Here is a 21,098-nt window from a genome sequence, read left to right as displayed (position 1 = left end):
TGCTCAACGCGGCGAAGTAGTCGCCTTTTACCGTCGTTTTAGTTGCACCCTGGCTGCAGTAACTGTCGCTACCTTGCCGATCAGTCTATGTACCCGTTGCCATTCCACTCTCCTTTCATTTTAATGGGCCATTTGTTTTATTGAAGAATCTTTATTATTCATCAAACATCAAGCCCCTTTATCTTGTGTTAGTCTACCACGCGATGAGATCAAACAGTCGGGCTGACGTGCAAGAACGTTTTGGGTATTCATCACCCATGACTCTCAACTCGTGGCATTTTCTGAACTTTTTTTCTCAATATCACAAAGTCTCCGCCATCAAAACATTTCTGCTGAACAATGCAATGCACATGTAATCACTGCGTTACTTAACTTTCCCTTTCAATCATCTTTATTCTTTTTAATCAATGTACAATGTCTTCTATAATTATAACTTAATTCATTATCAGCACATGATGGACAGAAAAAAAAGTATGTCTACCAACATTATCATACAAGTAATTGTCATGGTCAAAAGTCACTCTGTGCTGTACTCATATTAAGTCCGACGATTTCACCATAATCAAGCCGAATGTCAACGGCGGTGCAACGTCATAATTTCAAGTTCTGAAAGCGACGTACCTGCGAGGTATCAGCGCATACCCGAGGGCGGCGTCACCGTCGCACCGGCGAGGTTTGCTGCTGCCTCTTGGCTGATCAGCTGTGAGATACTCTTGACATTGTGCTCTTTTTTCCACTTCATCCTCCTATTCTGGAACCAGATTTTGATTTGTCGTTCCGTCAGACCGAGTGCGTGTGCGATTTCGATTCGACGTCGACGTGTGAGGTACCTGTTGAAATGGAATTCCTTCTCAAGTTCAAGCGTCTGGTAACGGGTGTAGGCTGTGCGAGATCGTTTACTGGGCTCTGTACCGTTCACCGCCGCCGCTGCTGAAAAATATAGACAACAAAAAGGAAGACTTTTCATATTATTTTTTAAAAGGTGATATAACATGATTTAATGACATTGGATGATAACGGCATTTCGACCAACATTGTTATTGTTCTTTTTAGAAGTCCAACAGTATTCAATGCCTTAGCATGCTTTTGACTGACCATCTTAAAGCATGTTAATACCGACAATCTTAAACCATTTTAATAGCTTCCTCTAAGAAAATGAATTGTTGGCTCCAACCAAAATCTTTGTTGATTTCGAACATTTCTTTGGTAGGAAACATATTTTTTCGGCATTGCTCAATTATCATTTTCTCTCCCTGGTGAAAATATTGTCGATATAGAAACACGCATCTTGGGGAATTATGAATATGCAATGTATGATATATTGTGTTGTTGACAGTGGCCATGTATTCTGGTAGAATTTATGAAATCGAAGATTTTTAAAGCAATTTTTTGAATGCCCAATTTTCATGACTAAGAAAAAAAAGAGAAAAGGAAACAAAAGGAAAGGGATACGGGTGAAATATAATATTACTTTCTGAATATTATGTTAAAATCTATCACAAACTTAGATTTTTTGTAATAGGAATATCTAAATTTTTGCTCGTTTGCTTCGCTCGCTCGCATTTTTAACAATTCATTTTACGCGATACGCCTTATCGAGCCCCCTCAAAAATGTTGGCTCATTACGCAAATGTCCGATTACTACAGAGTTTTATCGTGGACGTAAGACATTTAACTTTTAAAGAATAAGAAACTTTTAAGTTACAATGATTTTCTGTTTGGATTTTGAGGAATCGTAGGGTTAAATCTACTTTGATTATCTTATGTTTAATACATTTTCTAACAAAATTAATGTTATGGTCGTAATGATGGCGCATAATTATGTTAAATTAGAATCGCTCTGTTGAAAATAGCAAATTTGAATCATTTGATAGCTGATAGGAGATCACAACGCTGATTTTGATTTAGTTGTATCACTATGTTCTGATTATATTCGAATTATTATTTTTGTTTTGTTAATGCATATGTTATACATTTAAAACTAAATAGTATATGTTTTGTTATGTGTGATCGAAAGATATTATGAAATAAAGGTGATTTGATTAAGACAAATAATAATTAGTGACTTAAACATTTATGTCCAATTTGATGATCGATTGTTTTGGGAATCTGGACCCTTATATACTTAAGCAACCTTTATAAATGTGTTAAAATATGGATGTTCGCAATTAAGTAATCAATATTCCACTCATCTGTTTACTGGACCTCGTGCTATATTTGGGGCAAAATGTATATGTCAAGTATAATTATGTAATAGTATGGTGGAGTGCATCTTAAATCACACTTAGAATCAGCGAGTTTGATTGTGGGGCTCACTTGGCCCTCGTCAGTATTTTTTTTTGGGGGTGGGGGTCTATGCAGTCTCCCAATCGCTGCCATGGTTGTTCACAGAAGCAAATAATTCCAACCAAAGACGTTACGAGTGTGTAACAACGAGTTAAGTTTGACTTCAAGTCGCACTTAAAAATTCCCATATTATGTAAGTGTGTTATAGGCCATTATGGTCCGATATCATGCTCAGTGGATGGGCTCTGTGTAGGTATGACTTCAAGTCACATTCAACTCTTGGTCTCTGATGTAGTTACTAACGGGCACCTGACGCAATAGATATTGGCCATATATAAATGAGTTATAAAAAAAATAAGGATACTGCAATTTACTGACAATTCTTTCAAAGACTTTTCAGAAGACTTCGATAAAGGTCTTTGAGCAAAACGTCAGTAGAAGTTATATTTTGCTGTGTTTCTATTTCAACCTGATTGTTATTTATCAACAAACCGGAATAGAACTTTATTCATTATTTTTTTTGCATATTATAGTTTGGATTTATACCTTTTCCGGAGACTGATCCTTGTTGGAAAGTAACATTACAACAAAACAAATAATGATAGCTCTTCAAGGTACCAAGGTAATGGTAAAGCATGTTCTTGTCGTATACGGTTTATTTGGGTGTGTGTCTGTTTTGATGAAGACAATTCTAACATGTTCAAATATTAATGGGGGAATTTATTCAACAATAAGCTACGCACTAAATCAGATAATTTGTTTTGATATTGATGGTAGCTGATCATAAATGTTTGCGACTGGACCTCAATGTGATAAACAATATTGCTCTTTCTGCATCAAACTACAAAAAAAAGTTTATCGCCAATATGAAAATAACTGGAAAAAAAACAATATCAGCTCTAGGCAGGCCTTACTATTTAGCAACAAATTTATATCAATTTAAGTTTGGATAGGAAACTGCATTTCTAAAAAAATGAAATAAATAAATGGTGCTTAATAGTATACACAATTTAATTTTGGATGGTAAATTCTTGATTATAAAATGTTTGGCTTAATTCACTTGTCACAATATAAGAAACAGAAAAGTAGTTTCGAGAATTCCTAGAATTACCACAGGTAGTTGTGAGCAGGTAGCATGATACTCGGGTAATTCTAATGCGACGGTATGCTGGTATGTCAGTGGATATAACATGCAGACAAGACACGAATTGGACATCAATGCTGTCAACATTACTACTATTTAGAATGATGGACATTTTCTAACTAAATTTAGCCGACTTGTCTGACCTTCAATGTTTGATTATCTTTATAAAGGAATTTAAAGTGACTTATTGCCATAGCAGTGTAAGGTATATAGACAGAATTGTTCACTGTATTATAACATGTTGACTTGAATAACTTAACGATATTGGAATGACTGTTCTCAATTCAGCCGATCAGATCAATTTTCACAATGCCTCCCCACTGGGGGTTGTCCTGGAATAATCACCCCCAAGGCACTCATTTATCTCATTTAATTTCGTTTTATTTCATTACGCGAATGGAAAATATACATAGAACTGCACGGATAATTTGTTTCAATATGAATGAAAAAACTCCACTTTACTATCCTTCACTCTCTCCTTTTCAGTGTGATATGTACCCCCTCCCCGCAAAAAAATGATAAAACTAGGGAAAATTCTATGAAATACATTATTTGAAGAGTAAAAAGGGAAGGAGGAGAGATGGATGGATGGATGAAAGTTAACCATTTTACACTCAAAACTGACAAGAAAAAATCGAGGTAGAAAATAAGCACTTTGATTGATTATTGCAGAGGTATTATTGATCTACAGGATCCATATCTGGTGCTTAATGAATATTATGTCATCGGTTGCCTAGGGAAGAACGATAATGGTTTTTTGGGAAACGACGAAGGAGCTCAAGCAGCTAATTTGATGCACCAACATAAAAGGCACACGCGACCATGCCGCTCCCCTTGCTGCGTGTGATGATCACTCACCGCAAGTCAGTGGGTTGCTGGGCCGATGATCCTCCGTGGTTTGGCCACTGCGAACCGATCAAGCTTTTATGCTCCAGAAGCACGCGAACTCATGCAATGGTGAAATTCGTAAATTTTAGAACTCTCTTGAAAGCAAGAAAAAGAATAGAAAAAATATATTTTTTTTTACTCGATTCGTTTCGTTTGTGAGCTACTGTCCATTTGTCATCAGTTGACTTACCTTCCGACTCCAAAATTTGTTTTCAAAATTAGTTCTTACTGAATTATAATTAAAATTCGAGCTGAAATCGACCATCATCAATGAAATCAAGAGATTGGATAATATGAACATTACACAGCATGTGATTCTTCCCATCAATATATTTTATAAATGAATTGATTCGAAATTGAATGAAATATACATTTGATTCATTTTTGTTTTAATCCTGAGGTACCTTTAGTCACATGTCCATATAAAGTGAGAAAAAATGGATATCCAGACTTCAATTTCTATTTCGATCTTATTTTTTAATCTGTTATTTCAAATCAGAAAAAAAAACGTTTTACATTATAAAACCTCCATTTACATAATGTTCCTTCTTCACCAAAATCTTTCAGTATTATTTTTTTACATAATTTATATACATGTATAGCAATTAATTCAACCTTTTTTTACGTTTAAAAAGATGTTTTTGTCAGGTTTAATTTGACTTTAAATACAGCGCACCCCCTCCCCCCCCCCCCCCACCCTCTCTCTCTCTCTCTCTTCATATGCTTCTAAACCTACGTTCTCCGGACCAGTTTTCGAAACCTCTTTTATCTAATCAGACTCAATCACAACAGAAAGTGCATGCCTTCTGCAAAAAATACACCGAGGTGAAATCAAAAGTGATCTTTTTCGACTAAGGAAGAAATATGAAATCCACACGTCTTGTATCAGAAGATTGTTTAAGTCAAATTCCAATGAAATCTTTAAGATGTCAACAGAATATTGGCAAATAAATTGGTCTGCCTACAAAAGAGAAAGGGGAAAGCGCGTGTACACAAGAAGAAGGAGGGAAAAAAGGGAAACGCACTTTTTGCGTTGATAGAGAGAAGCATGATAAATTAGGAAATAGATTGCTTTTCTAGCCTTAGCATCCATGGACATGTCTAGTCCTTTTCCCCTTTGTTTGTATTTCCTACGTTGATTTTTTTGTAGGCAGCTATCTATTGCAACCCATGTGGTATGAAATAGTTACCAATAAGGTTGGGGGTTTTGTTAATCTTAACATGATCCACGTTTATACGTTGTTGTCACATGCTTGTGCTGATTTCCGCATAATATAGGAACAAATTTCATTCATGAGAATTATATAAACCAAGCGTTTCTAAGCGCATTGACTCACCTATATCATTTTATAGCTATGATAAATACTTTTTACACTAAACAAGAGAAAAGTTAGTTTACTTCGAAATAAAACAGCATTATTTGTTTTTAAAATGACAGTTTGCCATCCTTCTTTTAATATTACAATGTCTGTGATTTTGTAATGTTTGCGTTTTGGATTATCAATTATTTAGCATGTATCATTCACTGCGCTATACCTATAGTGTCATCGCTATATATGTATGTCAACAGACGACTTTCTATTTTCACATGAAGAGGAAATGTTTAGCATTTAATCTATTTTCGTATTTTTTTTTTCAATTATGATTTGCTTTCAGAATTTAACTCGAACACTCGTTATTTAACCCTATATATTTTCTTCTCAATTTTCAATGATTTCGCATAACTCTTTTAGAAGCCACGGAGATATCGACCCGATGTATTGGGCGCGACGATAAAAGTGGAATAATTATTATGATTGATATTAAAGGCTCACATTACTAAATGTCTGTACTATGCGTTTTAATAGTTGTCTCGAAGAAGGGTTGGCATACTGCATTTACTTATTTGGATCAGAGCTATTACATGTTACTATCATGTTTATACAACAATTTCAGGTATCTTATATTTCATTAATGATTATTATTATTACTATTATTATCATTATAATTATTACTATTATTATTATTATTATTATTATTATTATTATTATTATTCACACCCTAAGAGCAGTGTGGCGCAATGTGTGCAAGACAAATGACAAAATACTGCATTATTATTTGAGTTGTGATGATTGTTGTTAGCAAGAACAGCAAGGCATCCAGCACTGCCTGATGATAAAACCAGCTTGAATGAGAAAACCGCAAAGTCATTTGTCAAAATTTTAATTGCTTTATAATTTATCTGCAAGTAATATTTGCAATACGGGGTAATACTTGAAAATGTATGGGCCCAAAAGTCATGTGTGTTTGCTGTACATCAGATCGGTTTTTTTAATACATTGCCATTTATGTATTTATAAAGAGTATTTTATTTGATATCATACAGTTACATGCCTAGTAAGGCTGTATGAATAAATTAAGACTATTTTTGATTCAACATTAATGTAAGCCTCTCATGACTTGCATTAAAATGATATGAAATGAAAATCCATTACACGGATATATTTTGATATTTTAGGGAATAATTTTTACTAGATCAAACTACTATATTGAAAGTACACCATTTTAAGTGTTTTCCGTTCCTTTCCAAACCGGATCGGGATAATTTACAGTTTCTTTATAGGGGAAATTCAAATCTGAGATAGGTGTCAAATAAGATCTGTGTGTGTGCGTGTGGAGGTACATGGTTTGATGTAGGCCTATACTATCTCATGGTGGATATAATCGGGGATTGAGGTACAAGAGAATGTGACTTTATTGGAAACAACAACAACCACAGCAGAAGGGGGAGACACAAACAAAGTGCGTGGAAGTGGTAACTCATTGCCGTGAATACTGCCATTGAATTCTTGTTTCGCTGGGGATATTCCAAATTCCAATACAATAAAAAGCACTGATTGACATCGTTTTGTAATGTCAATATGCTACATTGACATTCAGAGTTAACTCGGCGACTAAATAATGATATTAGTATAGACTTCCTGTTCATTGAGCCTAATCGGGATACCTGTCAGGAGGGGCTTAATGACATACAAGAGATGTAATAGATGGGTCTACGGTCGCAGGTCAAATTATTATTTTCTTCTGTAAGCAAGAGCGCTTCACTATTTTCCATTTGGTGTACAAAGGTAATACTTCCTGACTATAAAATGGAGTTGGGCTATATTAAAAAAAAAAAACATTGAAGATCTGAACATTGTATCTTACATGGCAATTCAAACAAAGATAACGGTAGAGGAAAGAGATTAGCAGGAATAAAACATGTACCATAATTCTCAAATATCCGCCAACCTTCCCCAAATCTTGAATATTTCATGTTTGTATCGGCCTTTTGATTTGGCCCTCCTCCCCGGAATATCATTTAGTGTGTACACTTTGTATAAAATTACAATTCTATCCACAAAAATATTATTCTTAAAAATATTGTCTTTCGAGCATCGTTACCCCGTTTACGGCCATTTCATCCACGGATGAGGTATTAATTTAAGGAAATTCCCTCTTGACATAATATTTTCCTCTCTTTATACGAGTGAGATGCCCATGGACTGACTAATGAAGACAGCGTGATATTCCTAGCGAACAATCTCCTGCCACAAAAAATAAAAATCTACATTTTTTCTCGTCCTCTCCTCATCGCATATAAGAGGATCTACGTCGCGAGGAGTCTTCCTCGAATTTAATGCCATGACCACCACACGTCGGGGGTATCTGGTCGCCTATTACATCGGCGAGAAGGAATGCATTCCCACGATTGGGGTTCACAAGCTTTTGATCAATTTCTCTTTTTCTAAACTAGAAAGGAGACGACAATCCCTTTCCAACCTTCCTGGCGAAAGTTCTAACTGGATGAAATTGCTCCGAAGATGTCTTTTTCATTTCCTAACCCGCTAATACTTGTCTTCGGGAAAAAGAAAAAAAAAACTTCCCTTTATCGCGCCTAAGTCGCTGGCGGTTATCTCATGTAGACTCACTTCGACGTGAGGGGAATGTTGAAATGAAAAGGGAAACACTTAAGTAATTTCTTCTTTCAGCGTCTTCTTTGAGCATCCCAGGATAGGGGATTGGGTGTAATGCTGCTGGGGTTCCTAAGGAATGCCTTTGGACAAATCAGGGAATTGATCGAAAGTGGTTTTCTCTTTCAATTAGAACACAAGTGCTGGTTATTTGATTCTGGACACGCAATATTAGCAAGAAAACTAAGACGGGCAGGTAGATTGGTTTATTTCTAATATCACATCCTCGGAAATTCCATCACCATTCTGACAAGAATTTAATATGTTAAATATTAAAATGCTTGAACGACATGGATTGTAATTTCATAGAATTGATTTAATGTGTCATGGGATATTCTAATGCAGACCATATTCATATTTCATAAAGATAGATACTGTAAATTATTTTCTAATTAACCAAGTAAAACGGGGTTTTATTTATCACAGGGTAAAACTGATGAAAGGTCCAAAAATAATGTTTACATTTAAAGACAAGATGAAAAAGTATGCAAACTATGAAATTAATCTTATTGATTTATTTGGTGCAATCCGTGTGGAAGGTCATCCACCGAAAATGTTAGTAAGATCATGACAATTACAGGTATGGAATACATAACTTTATAAGTTTACAAATTATTAGTGAATAGAGATTCCTTCATTTTATTCCATTCCATTTGATGTGATGATAAACAATCATACTCAATTCATATTTAAGTGAAATGAATGTCTTATATACATGTAGCTATCATTGCTATATGGCGGACATAAGCAAACACACCGATCTGATAATATACAGTAATCATGGTAATATAGTTCGCATACATTAAAGCAAACATTATCTAACCGAGAATGGTGGCTCAGTGGTAGGGCATCCGCCCCATGAACAGGAGGTTGTGGGTTCGGATCCCTGCTTTCTTTGTCAGGAGCTCGACGTAAGAGAACATAGAATATAGAAGCGTATGATACTAACATGTTTTGCTATGCAGGTACCGCTGGAAGAACAGCTTACATGGCCCTGGGAAGCGAGGGTGCTTTCCTAAGATATACCTGGGGTTGGGTGCTGCGTGTGTTATTTACCATAGGCAACACCCCCTGAAAATCTGACAGGTATGCTTTGGCAGAAACGTAAGCGAACTCACCTTCATCTTGTGAAAACTTTTTTTTTGCTTGTCAAATTTCTCGTGACCAAAATGACTGACCTTCATTCTGTGGTGAACCCCCCCCCCCTTTTTTTTTTTTTTAAATGTCAAATTTAAAATAGCAGCCACTGTTAAAATCGTTATCAGGGCCCCGACAGCTTACGGCTGTAGTGGCTACCATGGGTAGTTCAGTTTTCATCGTTGGCTACACCCCCCCCCCCCTCTCTCTCTCTCTCTCTCTCTCTCTATACCAAGCATGCCAAGTGCAGCTTCCCATGTTGATCTTTGACCTTTGTCGTGAGCTTGCCATATTGTTGATGTGTTGGGACCATCACATGCCCGCGCTCTTGCGCACCGTTCTGTGAAACTCCCTTCTTTCAAGAGTAGGCTCCGATCAATACCCAAATAATAATGTCAACGAGCATGGAACGGCGGCTATCAATACACTATATAATCATTGTTTTTTGTATATCAGAATATTTTGTAAGACCTTGTATGTATTCATCCGCCTGATCCATGAAGTTAAGTTTAGGAATAATGGGAAAAAATGTTTATTCTTTGTTATCGATATTCTCTATAACATTTTCTGTGAATATTCTGTATTCAATAGTTCTTCTTTGATAAAATATTGGAAATGATTTCGATGTTTTTATTAGGCTTTTGATTATCTATTCCCCATGCAGACATTAAACACTAATATACATGATCTATGAAAATATGTGCCTCTTCAAACATGTTAAACAATTTTTAAATCTGTCTTTACTTATATAAACACGAAATTTGAAATTATCGCCCATGACCCTTTGAAAACTATCTTATTATACGATTGGACAAGAAACATCATTTTCCATTCATAACTATTTTTTGGCAATATCCTTTTTAACATTAATTACATCGCAAGAATATCGGTTACTTCCTATCACTACCCAATGTATTGGTCAACATTAGACTTTTCTAGCTTGTATTGTACAGCAAACATCATGGAATTAGAAACGGGAAAGAAATAAATGGAAAGAGCCGACAATTATGACAATATTTAAAACTTCGTCAAATTCATGAATATGTATTATTAAATTACAAAGGTATCAGATGATATTAAGAAATTTGCTTTGTATTTCTCGTCCACAGCCCAATATTTTTTTTTTGGATTACAAACATCAGAAAATCCTCCCCGATAATTTCTTCGTAAAATGAACATGGCGTCCACATTCATCATGATGACCCATCTTGATAAAATCAGGTGATGGATATTCATGTTCTCATATATTCGGTAACGGTCTTGATGATGATGGTAACACCTCATCTATGATATTATTTTCTTTTAGGCGCACTAGTGTTTCATACCCTATAAAAATGATTTTACTTGTAGTAGTAGAAGTACGCGAAGTCGAAATAGTAGCACTAGTAACAGCAACAGCAGTATTTGAGACTCTTTCTCTAGAAAGCTTCTGCTATTTTTAGTCGATTAACTTAATATTTTTTTTTACATTTGCCAACATAGCAATAAAAATATTGTATTGTTCTCTTCTGTCTTGTGACTAATTCTAATCCTTCTCGTTTTTTGTTTAATGTAAAAACACTTCGAAAGACAAAACAACCAAATTTGTGGGGGGAAAATCTAAAACCCACACATAAAAATTTAAAATCTATTAGTGATTCGAGATGCACAAAACAAGAAAGAACTACGAGAAAGCCTTTCAATGGGACTACAAGACTTACATATGAAAATCTCATTCATGCACTATCCAAGATGCGTGACACAATACAGAAGCTTCCATTAAAAGATTATGAGAAGACAGTGATTTATGGTGGAATCAGCAGCCAATTTGAATGAAATAAGGTTTTGATAAAGTTAATTATGTTCCGTGGTTAGCTAAATTTTGGGGATCTTGTTAGTCAGTTGGGATTCATAAGAGGGATCAGCAACGACTCTTCACTACTCCCGAGTTTTTAATGCATGCCAAAGAAGCATCACCTACAAACAGATACATTTTGCCAGAATGCATTTTTCCTCTTTAAATACTCCCTTTTTCAACCCACATCCAAATAAAAGAACATAAAAGAACAGACGTAAGTCGTTTCAATCTCAGTTTCTTTCTTCTCGCTTTTATTGGCACATTTGAATTTTGAAATTGTGTGAATATGAGCATGAAGAAACTGACAAATGATTTGGTCACTTTTGTGACATTATATTAACAAGGATAATTCCATAATTATTGCAGTTTCTAGCAATATTATTAACCCGTATTAGCTGATTACACACACTATGAAGTATTTATAACGGCAATTAAATGTTAAATTCTTAAAACTATTCTAAAATCTTATTACAATCCAAATTCAAGAAGATTTTATTTCATACGAAAAACTACTTGATATACATTCCAATCAACATAATTGAGCTTATTTCATTTTCATTTGGAACAAATCTGGAATGTAACTGATGCCCGCAGTTGAAAAGTGAGCACAAGTTGTATTTTAGCTTACCACGGTACAATCCTATGAGCATTATAGAATTGACACATGCTAAAGTTTCTTCATTAAGGATGGACTTTGGGAATGATCTCCTCTTGAAACATGTTAAAAATGCATGTGGGAGGTTTCGTTTATATACATATACATATATATATAATAGATACATGTATATCGCAAATCGCGTGACTTCCAAAAGCAGACTATAAGCATTGCATGTGTATTTATTTATCTTATTTTAAGGAGATTCATATTCAAATTTATCTATTCTCTTTCAGGTATAACACACTTTTTCTGCATTTCCTCCATCTCTTCCGCTCTCTTGTTTGCCATTCTCACTGATAAGAAGGCAATTTGAGAGCGATATAGTACATTAATCGTGTTATTGGGTCATGCATAACTCGTTTTGATCTACCCATTCCAAGAGACAAACAAAATGTGATTCCTACCTTTGTTTCAAAGGAAACGTATCATTGGAATTAATCAGAGCATTAAAATGGGCTGTTTTGTTTCAGGTATGAACATGCGTTACCAATGCAAATATTGGTTAGCAATTTAAATTGATTCATAATTCGTATGTGAGACCTGAATGCACTCTTGGTATGCATATCGCGAAGTATTTCATCGTATCATTTGTGACGTATTATGCAAATTTTATTTTCCTTTTCATTTTCGTCGTCACTTTAAGCAATGAACTCTTTATAACACTTTACCCCCTCATTTGTTTTATCATATTTTGTCTGTGGCAAAGTTTCATAAATTTATTTAGGAAATTTCCTTTACCAAAAATGAAAGTAGAATTCGTTGTTCAATTTTTCTAACTTGATAATTGATGATTTTAGTCAACCGCACAGAATAATGAAAGTTCACGAAATTAGCGTATACATGTCCATTTCGAAACATAGGATGAGATCTTATTGTTTGGATTAGATGGACACATATTATCTCCCTTAAAAAATAAAACATTTGCTAAAAGGTTATGCAAATAAAGCAATAAAAACAGCTTCGGCTGAGCTTTCTTATTTCATTATTACGAATGTCTTCTGGTCATGATCATATTATGGAAAAATGCACCATAGCAATGTTCAACATGTTCAAGTTATTTCTTGTCATATGATCGCAATGATCGATGGCCTCTGGTAATGATATTTATTACTTAATTATTCTTATTAATGACTGAACAATGATAATTTAATAAATAAAGAGATCAAAAAGATCTAACAAGAAGCTATTTATATCAAACAATTTATACAGATTTGTAGTAATCCCGAATTCGACTCTCCTGTCACTAGACTACGTAAATTTTAGTGAGTTAAATATCATTTTTTTTTGTGAGTTAAATATCATTAAGGTGTACGTTTGGTATGTCTATCTTTTTACTGAAGATACTCCAGTAACCAAGAGTAACTCCATGTCACTGGCCGATTCAAACGGACGTTTAACGGATAACATTTTAAACGCCTTTATCCCATTACAATAGAGAGTCATTTACGAGCATTTTTAGCAGAGGGATTTCCGAGGTCTCCTAATCATTTCTGACTTACATCTGCCATTTTGATTCACAAACAGGGGAAATAGGGTAATTTGATCTCCTAATGAAATTGGAAAGGATGAGCTTACATGCAGCCTTGAGCCTGAATATAAATGGTTTCATTGCAGAAATAGAGACCAGGTTATGGTATCCCCTTTTGTGTATACAAATTTCCCCCAGACAGAGGAATTAGTCTACGTAGTGTTAAACAGCGTAATATTGGCATTTTGTATACAAAGTTTTAATTGATAGGACCTAGGCTATGCCACAACCATATTTTTTTTCGTTTTATATATATAATTACACAACGGAATATCTCATAAATATATTGCTTACATTGTATAGTAATATCATACAAACAGATTTGGAGTATCAATTATCATTCATAGCAATATATCAATATATTTCGACTGTCTACATGGCAGTATAACGAACTATCTCAATGTTATTCAGGTCATTTATTCGACCTTGACATTGACTTTGTGACATAATTATTAAACTCCTAATTTTGAAAATTCAGGACTGAATAATAAACATGTAGCTGATTATTTAAGAATTAATTTACACTTTAGAATGTTAGCTTTACTGTAATTTAAATACACTAAACTAACTTGTTGCATTTTTGCAATACTAATGATACGGAAAAGCTTTATAAATGAATGAATGTGAATATCTTTTAAAATGATGAAATGTCTTTAAACACTTATCATTTTTTACCATTTGCTACACAAGCGCAATGAAGAGAAATGCCTTTTTTCACAAAGACCTTCCACTTTACACATTAGCCTGTTTAAATTAAAATATCACATTTTTCAAAATAATAAGGAATGTCTATTTAACATACACACTGGTATATGACATGCAAACTAAACACAGAGAAAAATTACACTCGGCTATTCGCAAACATCATTGGAAACCAAAATCAGTACACACAATTTTGAGTTATTATTTTCAGATAAAAAAAGTTTTTTAGTTTATAATAATAATAATGATTTCATTATTTTTATTAGGAGCAGTTTTATAAATATTACTTTTTAGTATTAGACTATTGTTATCAATGCTATTATCATCAGCAGTAGTAGTAGTAGTAGTAGTAGTAGTAGTGGTGGTAATATGATATTTTTTATCATTATTATTGAGTTCTGAGCAGCGGGTGGTTTTACATCGCATGCAACATGTATGAGATATAGGTTGAGCAAACTAGTGGTTGTTCTAGCAGTGAATTGCAAAATAGTCATTTTTATGTGATTGCCCTAAAGTGGTTCAAGAGATTCAATGATTGATATCAAAGTTGCCCCCTTTGTATAGAGGGATATCGTTTTACAGTTCATTTTTCTATCGACTCTCTGTCAGAAATCAGACGCAACATAAAACATTTAGATGAAGTGTTTAATTTCAGTCTCATATATTCAAATCAAAACGATAAAATATGAATAAACATGATTAACAAAGCCAAAGGAAATACAAGACTAAAGAATCGATACCAATCACTAAGTCAAATAAATATGCATGGAGCTGTTAATAGCTCCATGATACATGTAGGGGTTAAGCTCACACAATCATGATCACTAATAGTATAGCCTGTTAGACCATGGACCCACTAGTAGGTCCATGGTTAGACAAAGCAGTGGAGATTCTAAACGGAAGGTCCGAGTGTCGAACAACAGTCAGTGTAGACAAGCAACAAATCCCTTATCAATCAATCATGTCAATTATGGTTGGGTCAAAGTAGTGATTTTCCCAGTACTATTTTCTACAAAATAATCATAGCTCTTCTTATTTGATTTTTTATTAATGTAAATAATGACTCGATTTTAATCAACAGCTGAATATTGACAAGCGATAAACCAACGTGGTGAATAATAATGAGCAACTACATATTTGTAGTGTGAATTTTGAATACGTACTATTGCATTAAATTGCTTGCCACATTTTCCCATATTTTGTCCTTTATTTTGCATTATTCACAAATTAGATTTAAAAAAAGGAAATTAACATAATTGGCAAAAGAATTTATCATGCAAGAGATAAGATGAAACGATTTAATTCAAATTCATTTATTTCCACATATCTATGCAAAGAGGATAGATTTCTTTCTAAAGACTTACAATTTTCAAACACTTACACATTATTTTAGCTTTGGAGAGAAATAAATCATTTTGATAATTGGGCTCTTCCGAAGAAATTGATATGGTGATTTATTAAATACATTTGGGAGTATTCTTAGAATTCTTTACAGCTCACGAGGAATGCATGTAATTGAAATCAATTCCTGAATATGAATGACTTCCCCTGAAGTATCTCTTATAGTTGAAGTTTTCCCAGATGACACAAAGCTCTAGGACCAGAATTATTAATATGGGTCCATCGAAGTAATGTTCAAATTAATTTACACTGCACCAAACAATTACAATTATGGTACATTGAACATGGAAACCAGGGCAGCACCTCCTCACCGTTGTAAAAGATATAATGTAATAATGCTTAGGCTCAGCCATACTTTATCGTTATGATCGATTGGTAATAACCGATTAAAAACAACTGCCATATTAACAGTAGAAAAAGAGGTTCTTGAATAGTTCACGAATTGTTGATGTTTTTTTTACTATATGAAATCAGGTAAAGTGATTACGTTCATATTTTACAAAACATACTGTAATATTGGTATTGATCTCCTGAAACAAGTTTATGATGTAAACCAACTGTCATTGGAATCAATTCTCCACAACTAAGATATCTAATAAATCACTATACTGAATCCATTTGAATTGAATACGTAATGATACCAAATAGTAGAACAAAATGCCCCCATGAAAGATACATGATATTCGCCACTACAATACTAATCGTGTAGTACCTCGAAAAAAGAACCCCAACAACATGATAATAAATTACAGCTGATATTGTTGGATGTACGAGTTATATTGATGGAATAAGCTAACAAATACAATTAGGCATATTCTGTGGATGTTGTTGTAAGCATAAATGTCGCGTCTCGCTTACTCATTCACCGTCAATGTGTCTACACGCTGGGGCTCTATGACAGCGGGACGCTAAAGTTAGAAACGAAAAAAAAATAGATTGACAAGATTATTGCTCGCAATATAACGGACAACGGTCCCCGAGCAGAAAAGATCAGCGATTGCATTTCACACAAATGCCATTACTTTGATTTTCAGCTATTACGTTGATTACTGTAATTTGACCGAGTGAGGATTTGGGTTAACGTTGAACTATTACCCCTTCCGTCGCACCCAATTATTGCCCGCTCACCGTTGTAATGGTGTCGTCAGTCATGAACATGCAAATCGCTCATTTGTGTTGTTTTCTCTAGAATATGTTGGGAGGGATCTGTGCTGTGCTGTTCTGAATTCAAATTAAATTTAATCATGAAATGCTACCCCCTTCATTTTTTTCTAAGAAATTATCACTTTCAATAAACGAGGTCGATTAAAAAATATATATATATTTGATCAATAAAACTATGTTAGGTGTACAACATGTTTGATTGTTGTCAGCTGGTTTTATTAAAAGAGTTTCTTCAGTGTTTGTAAAGAATATCAAACTTTTAAAGAGCAAGAAGTGACAATAACAATAAAAGTTTCTTCATGGAAAATGCATAATTCATGATAACTCATCGACTACGTAATATAATTAAACCAGTTCTATATATCAATCTTCATGGCACATGATGGAAGTCAAAATCACTTTCTAGTGTGTGAAATATACGTGCCCTTAAACCCTTGATAAGAATGATCAATGTTAATGGAAGGCTAGCTAATGTTCCGACAAAATTTCTTGGATTTTTTTTTCTCCCGCGTCAAGACGTTCGACGGCGACTGTTCGCTCTATCCAGCCCGACTCTGCCGGCGTACAGTTCTCTCGTCAACCGTTCTATTCGATATTATGCGGGCGTCGCCGAAGCCAAATTATTCATCCAAAGCATGAGGTTACAGCGAAATTTCAATCCATTAATTTCCAAATAAGATTTTATGTCATGTTTTATCATTCACCATGTTGTCATATCAGAGAAGAGCCGATAAAGTTATTTTTCATCTTTTGTGTTTCAGTTTTAGCATAATACAGATGTTAAATCATCAGATCTTTTCAAGAACTGTTATACAATCTGGTACAAATAGACTATACCTCATTAAAAGTAAGCAAATCATTTTTTTCTCAAACTAACGGAACTGCTTATTGAAATTATAACGATTAAAATCCAGACTATCAATTTCAAATTCGATTTTCTTTCTTGTTTGGCGTTGCAATCTCATATGTCAAAATAATCATTCCACAATATTTATGTATTATTATTGTACACGTATTCTATTTCGGCAAGTGTTGAATAGTAACTCTATACCGTATTGATAAATTAAGCACGGGTGCTAATTTCTGTAACAACGATGTAAACTGAAAAGAAAAGGAATAAAAGCTCGTATAAAAGGGGTGAACTATGCATAGGTGTTTTTACATAAGGATTCGGATGATAATGTGTTAAAAATCTGGTGGGAAATCTGGTGGGAAATTTATGGGACCAAAATAAATTTTTAAAAATTCAGAAGTTATGAAAGGTTAGACAGGATATTTAAGTTGGGTAAACACATGAAATAACTGTTAAATAAAAAAAAACTAATAATCTTAGAAGGTGAAGAAAGAGATTATTGAGTTTAAAACCAAATTAGATATATAGACACACCGTATTGAATACAGACTCTCCTACCAATGACAAACCAATGAAACTACTAGATACGAGTAATCAACGATTACTAATAGTATCTAAATAGAGATAAAGGTGTAGAAAATTGAGTATTTATCTTTATTCCAGCACTTGTAACCATGACTTTAGTCATGTCAATAATCACATTAACATATTTATCCACTAAACTATATTTATTATCAATACATCAGAACACAATCAATATGTTATTTATATACAATGCTACGAAATAAAGGATGCGTAATTTTTTTTCTGTTAAACATCCCTGATTGAAAATTATGAAAATTATGTCCAGGAAAAAAATGCTTAAGTGAACGATTGCCATGCATTGTGAGTTTTCTTCCAACTATATAAGCATTTCCTTGTACTTTGACGACAGTATCATTTTGCTTTCAAAGTCAATATTTAATTATTGTTATATGGTATTGTGTGGTGGTTCTAAATTATGCCAGACTTCACCGCCTCCCCGAGCTCCCAGCGCCATAATATGAGATGCCACAATGAGCTTTTCAAAAAGTCGAAAATTCGTTAGCATTGATATAAAGGGGGCTTTGAAGATAGAACTTGGAGGGGACAATGCCCGCTGGAGGGCTCGCTCCAAGCAAAGACCACTGGTTACAAGAGAGACTAGCTCTCTAAAAAGTTTTTTGTGATGATTGTATTCATAACCGAAATCAGTTTGAAAGCGATGAGTTAGGATTAGATACCGATTTTTACCGCAAAATGAAAAAGGGGAGACAGAAAAAAATGATAGATGGTATTGACACAGTAACAATGTATCGACAAGCCGATATGGCTGACTGCAGACATAGTAGTACAAAAGATCAGAAAAATCAACGAATTTTTCTTTGAATGGGACCGATTCAGTTGTAAGGGTATAGGTGGGTGAATAGAAACCCAAGTTCAATGTTTATGCCTCTTTAGCTAATTGCCAAAACTTTAAAGAGGGGCTTTTTGATCATTTGCTTGACAGAGTCCTTGGTAAATGAAATGAATTTGTTGATGAAATGAATTTGTTAATAAAGTTAATCTGAAAAAGGTTCAGGGGTCATGAATCAAATAATTTGTAAAGAGTCAGCGTCATATCGGATGATGGATCATTGCTATCTGTTAATAAGGTACGATGTATGATAATTATTATCATAGTTGATTAATCTGAAAGTTAATTACTGACCTGTTGTGGAGTGTATACGTCGCATCCAAGGGTAGATTTGTTCGTTGCTTTGCCCCTTCCCCGAGCCTTTTATTGAGCCATGGTGATTGTTATTGTTGTTGTTGATGTTCGTCGGAGGACTTGCATTTGATGCACAGTCCGAGAGGGTAACTGGAGGGGTGTTAGTGGGTGTCTTTCTGCGCGACATTGCCCCCATACTGGCCGGTGATGTCTGGTAGCAGGGGTCTACCGTATACCCACAAGTGGAGTTCCCTGATGCGGCATGATGGTGGTTTATCGCTGTGGTGGCATCCATGCCGGTAGCCCCTTCCATGGTGTAGTAGCCGTTTTGAAGGGAGTGAAGGCTATCCTCGGTGTAGGGGTAGGCGTAGCTGGCCGGTGGGCTAGCTACTGGGTTGCCCGCCTGATAATGCTGGTGGCGATGGGAGGAGTGCTGTGGCCCTTCGGCGGTCAAAGCGTAGCTCCCTACCGATTGCTGAGGGTAATTTGAGCCACCGCTGTGGTGGAATTCGGCACCAGCCATCGGATGTGCGAAATACGAGCTCATTTGTCTCGAGGACCTTGTTTGACTTCTGGTTGAGTTGAGGGCAACTGCCAAGTGATTTGTAACTCTGCTCGGCTTGACTTTGACGGCTGGCTCAAGAGTCTGTACTATCTCACTCAGGTCTTTGACTAATAGATAGATACACCACTCGTCCTCTCTACATCTGATGTGCTCGGTTTGATGAATCGTAAACTTGTGTCGCTGTAAGGTCAGAGAGAAAAAAATATAAGAATATTTTATGAGTGTGGCGAACCACGTGATAGTGGCACACCAATCCAACCAGAATGCGTCACAGATGAACGAGTAAGGTACGATGTGAGGGGAAAAAACCCAGGATACAAGTATACAGCCAAGCGCATGCCCAATCAACATCTCGTGCAGTTCGCAAGCTATGAAATGACAACGAACTTTGTAAATGAACAAAGCAACAAAAATGATAATTGTATCTCCTCTATACCATCAGCTCAAAACCTATGCAGCGCTGCTTTTGAAAAAGGCGACCGATTTGAATAGAGGATGCCCAAAGTTTGCGTGCACACGCGGCCTCTAACCATGCTAACACGGTACTCGCCTGCATGGTTATGATATTCATCTCAGTCACAATGCATCCCTTTGGTCAACCTCATTTGCATGTTCTTCATAATATCGTAATAGATGTCAATACTTAAAAGTTTTCAATCCCTCTTTGTATTTCATATTTTATTTTCTTCCCTTCTCGCTTGGGTGTGAAAAATGGTCATAATTCTCCTCGTTCCAGTTTGAAAGTATTCCTTCCATCTCTACTCTCCCCCATCGTCTGTCCATCCACATTTCTTTCTTTTTTTAAATGGCAGGATGAATTCTATGATCTCTATGATATCTTGTCTCCTCAACCTCCCATATGAATATTTCCCATATCAACACGCACCAATTAAATCCACTTACATTTACAAAATTAATTCAGTACAAGTACTTTGTATTTCTAAAATTGCCTGTGAATGCTATTCGTTTTACAGAAAATAAATATCTTCTAACTGCCAATCTTTAATGATGTTTTGATTTTTTTAGTTCTATTTATGCACATGCTTTTGTACATTATTACAATAACAATGTATACAAATCTTACAGGTTATTTTAAACAGGCTTATTTGCATAAATCAAATGTAAAGTGCGGTAAAACGCATACTTGTCTCTAAGATGTAATTTTTTAGCAAGACACATATTTGTTGTACTGTACATTTTAAACTTAAAGATTT

The 21,098-nt window shown here is 34.9% G+C and overlaps 1 protein-coding gene across 1 annotated transcript; it reads right to left on the bottom strand.

Annotated features, from left to right (window-relative positions):
- Window positions 1–631: 631 nt before the first annotated feature.
- Window positions 632–20,081, bottom strand: LOC129256294 (homeobox protein Hox-A5-like). Its single transcript, XM_054894539.2, has 2 exons — window positions 19,320–20,081; window positions 632–930 (listed from the first exon to the last, which is right to left on the bottom strand). The coding sequence occupies exons 1-2, from the start codon at window positions 19,864–19,866 to the stop codon at window positions 632–634; spliced, it is 846 nt and encodes a 281-aa protein (XP_054750514.2). The 5' UTR covers window positions 19,867–20,081.
- Between the last annotated feature and the right edge of the window lie 1,017 nt (window positions 20,082–21,098).

This window comes from Lytechinus pictus, chromosome 3, assembly GCF_037042905.1.
Source record: "Lytechinus pictus isolate F3 Inbred chromosome 3, Lp3.0, whole genome shotgun sequence".
Lineage (NCBI taxonomy): Eukaryota > Metazoa > Echinodermata > Echinoidea > Temnopleuroida > Toxopneustidae > Lytechinus > Lytechinus pictus.
Note: the sequence above shows the minus strand (reverse complement) of the source record. Positions and strands in the feature narration are given on the sequence as shown.

What these genes read in the sequence shown, in the direction of transcription:
- LOC129256294 (XM_054894539.2), bottom strand. Translation starts at nt 19,866, where the DNA reads ATGAGCTCGTATTTCGCACATCCGATGGCTGGTGCCGAATTCCACCAC. An exon ending in ACGTATACACTCCACAACAG is followed by an intron (nt 931 to 19,319) that starts GTCAGTAATTAA and finishes TATATTTTTCAG; the next exon opens with CAGCGGCGGCGGTGAACGGT.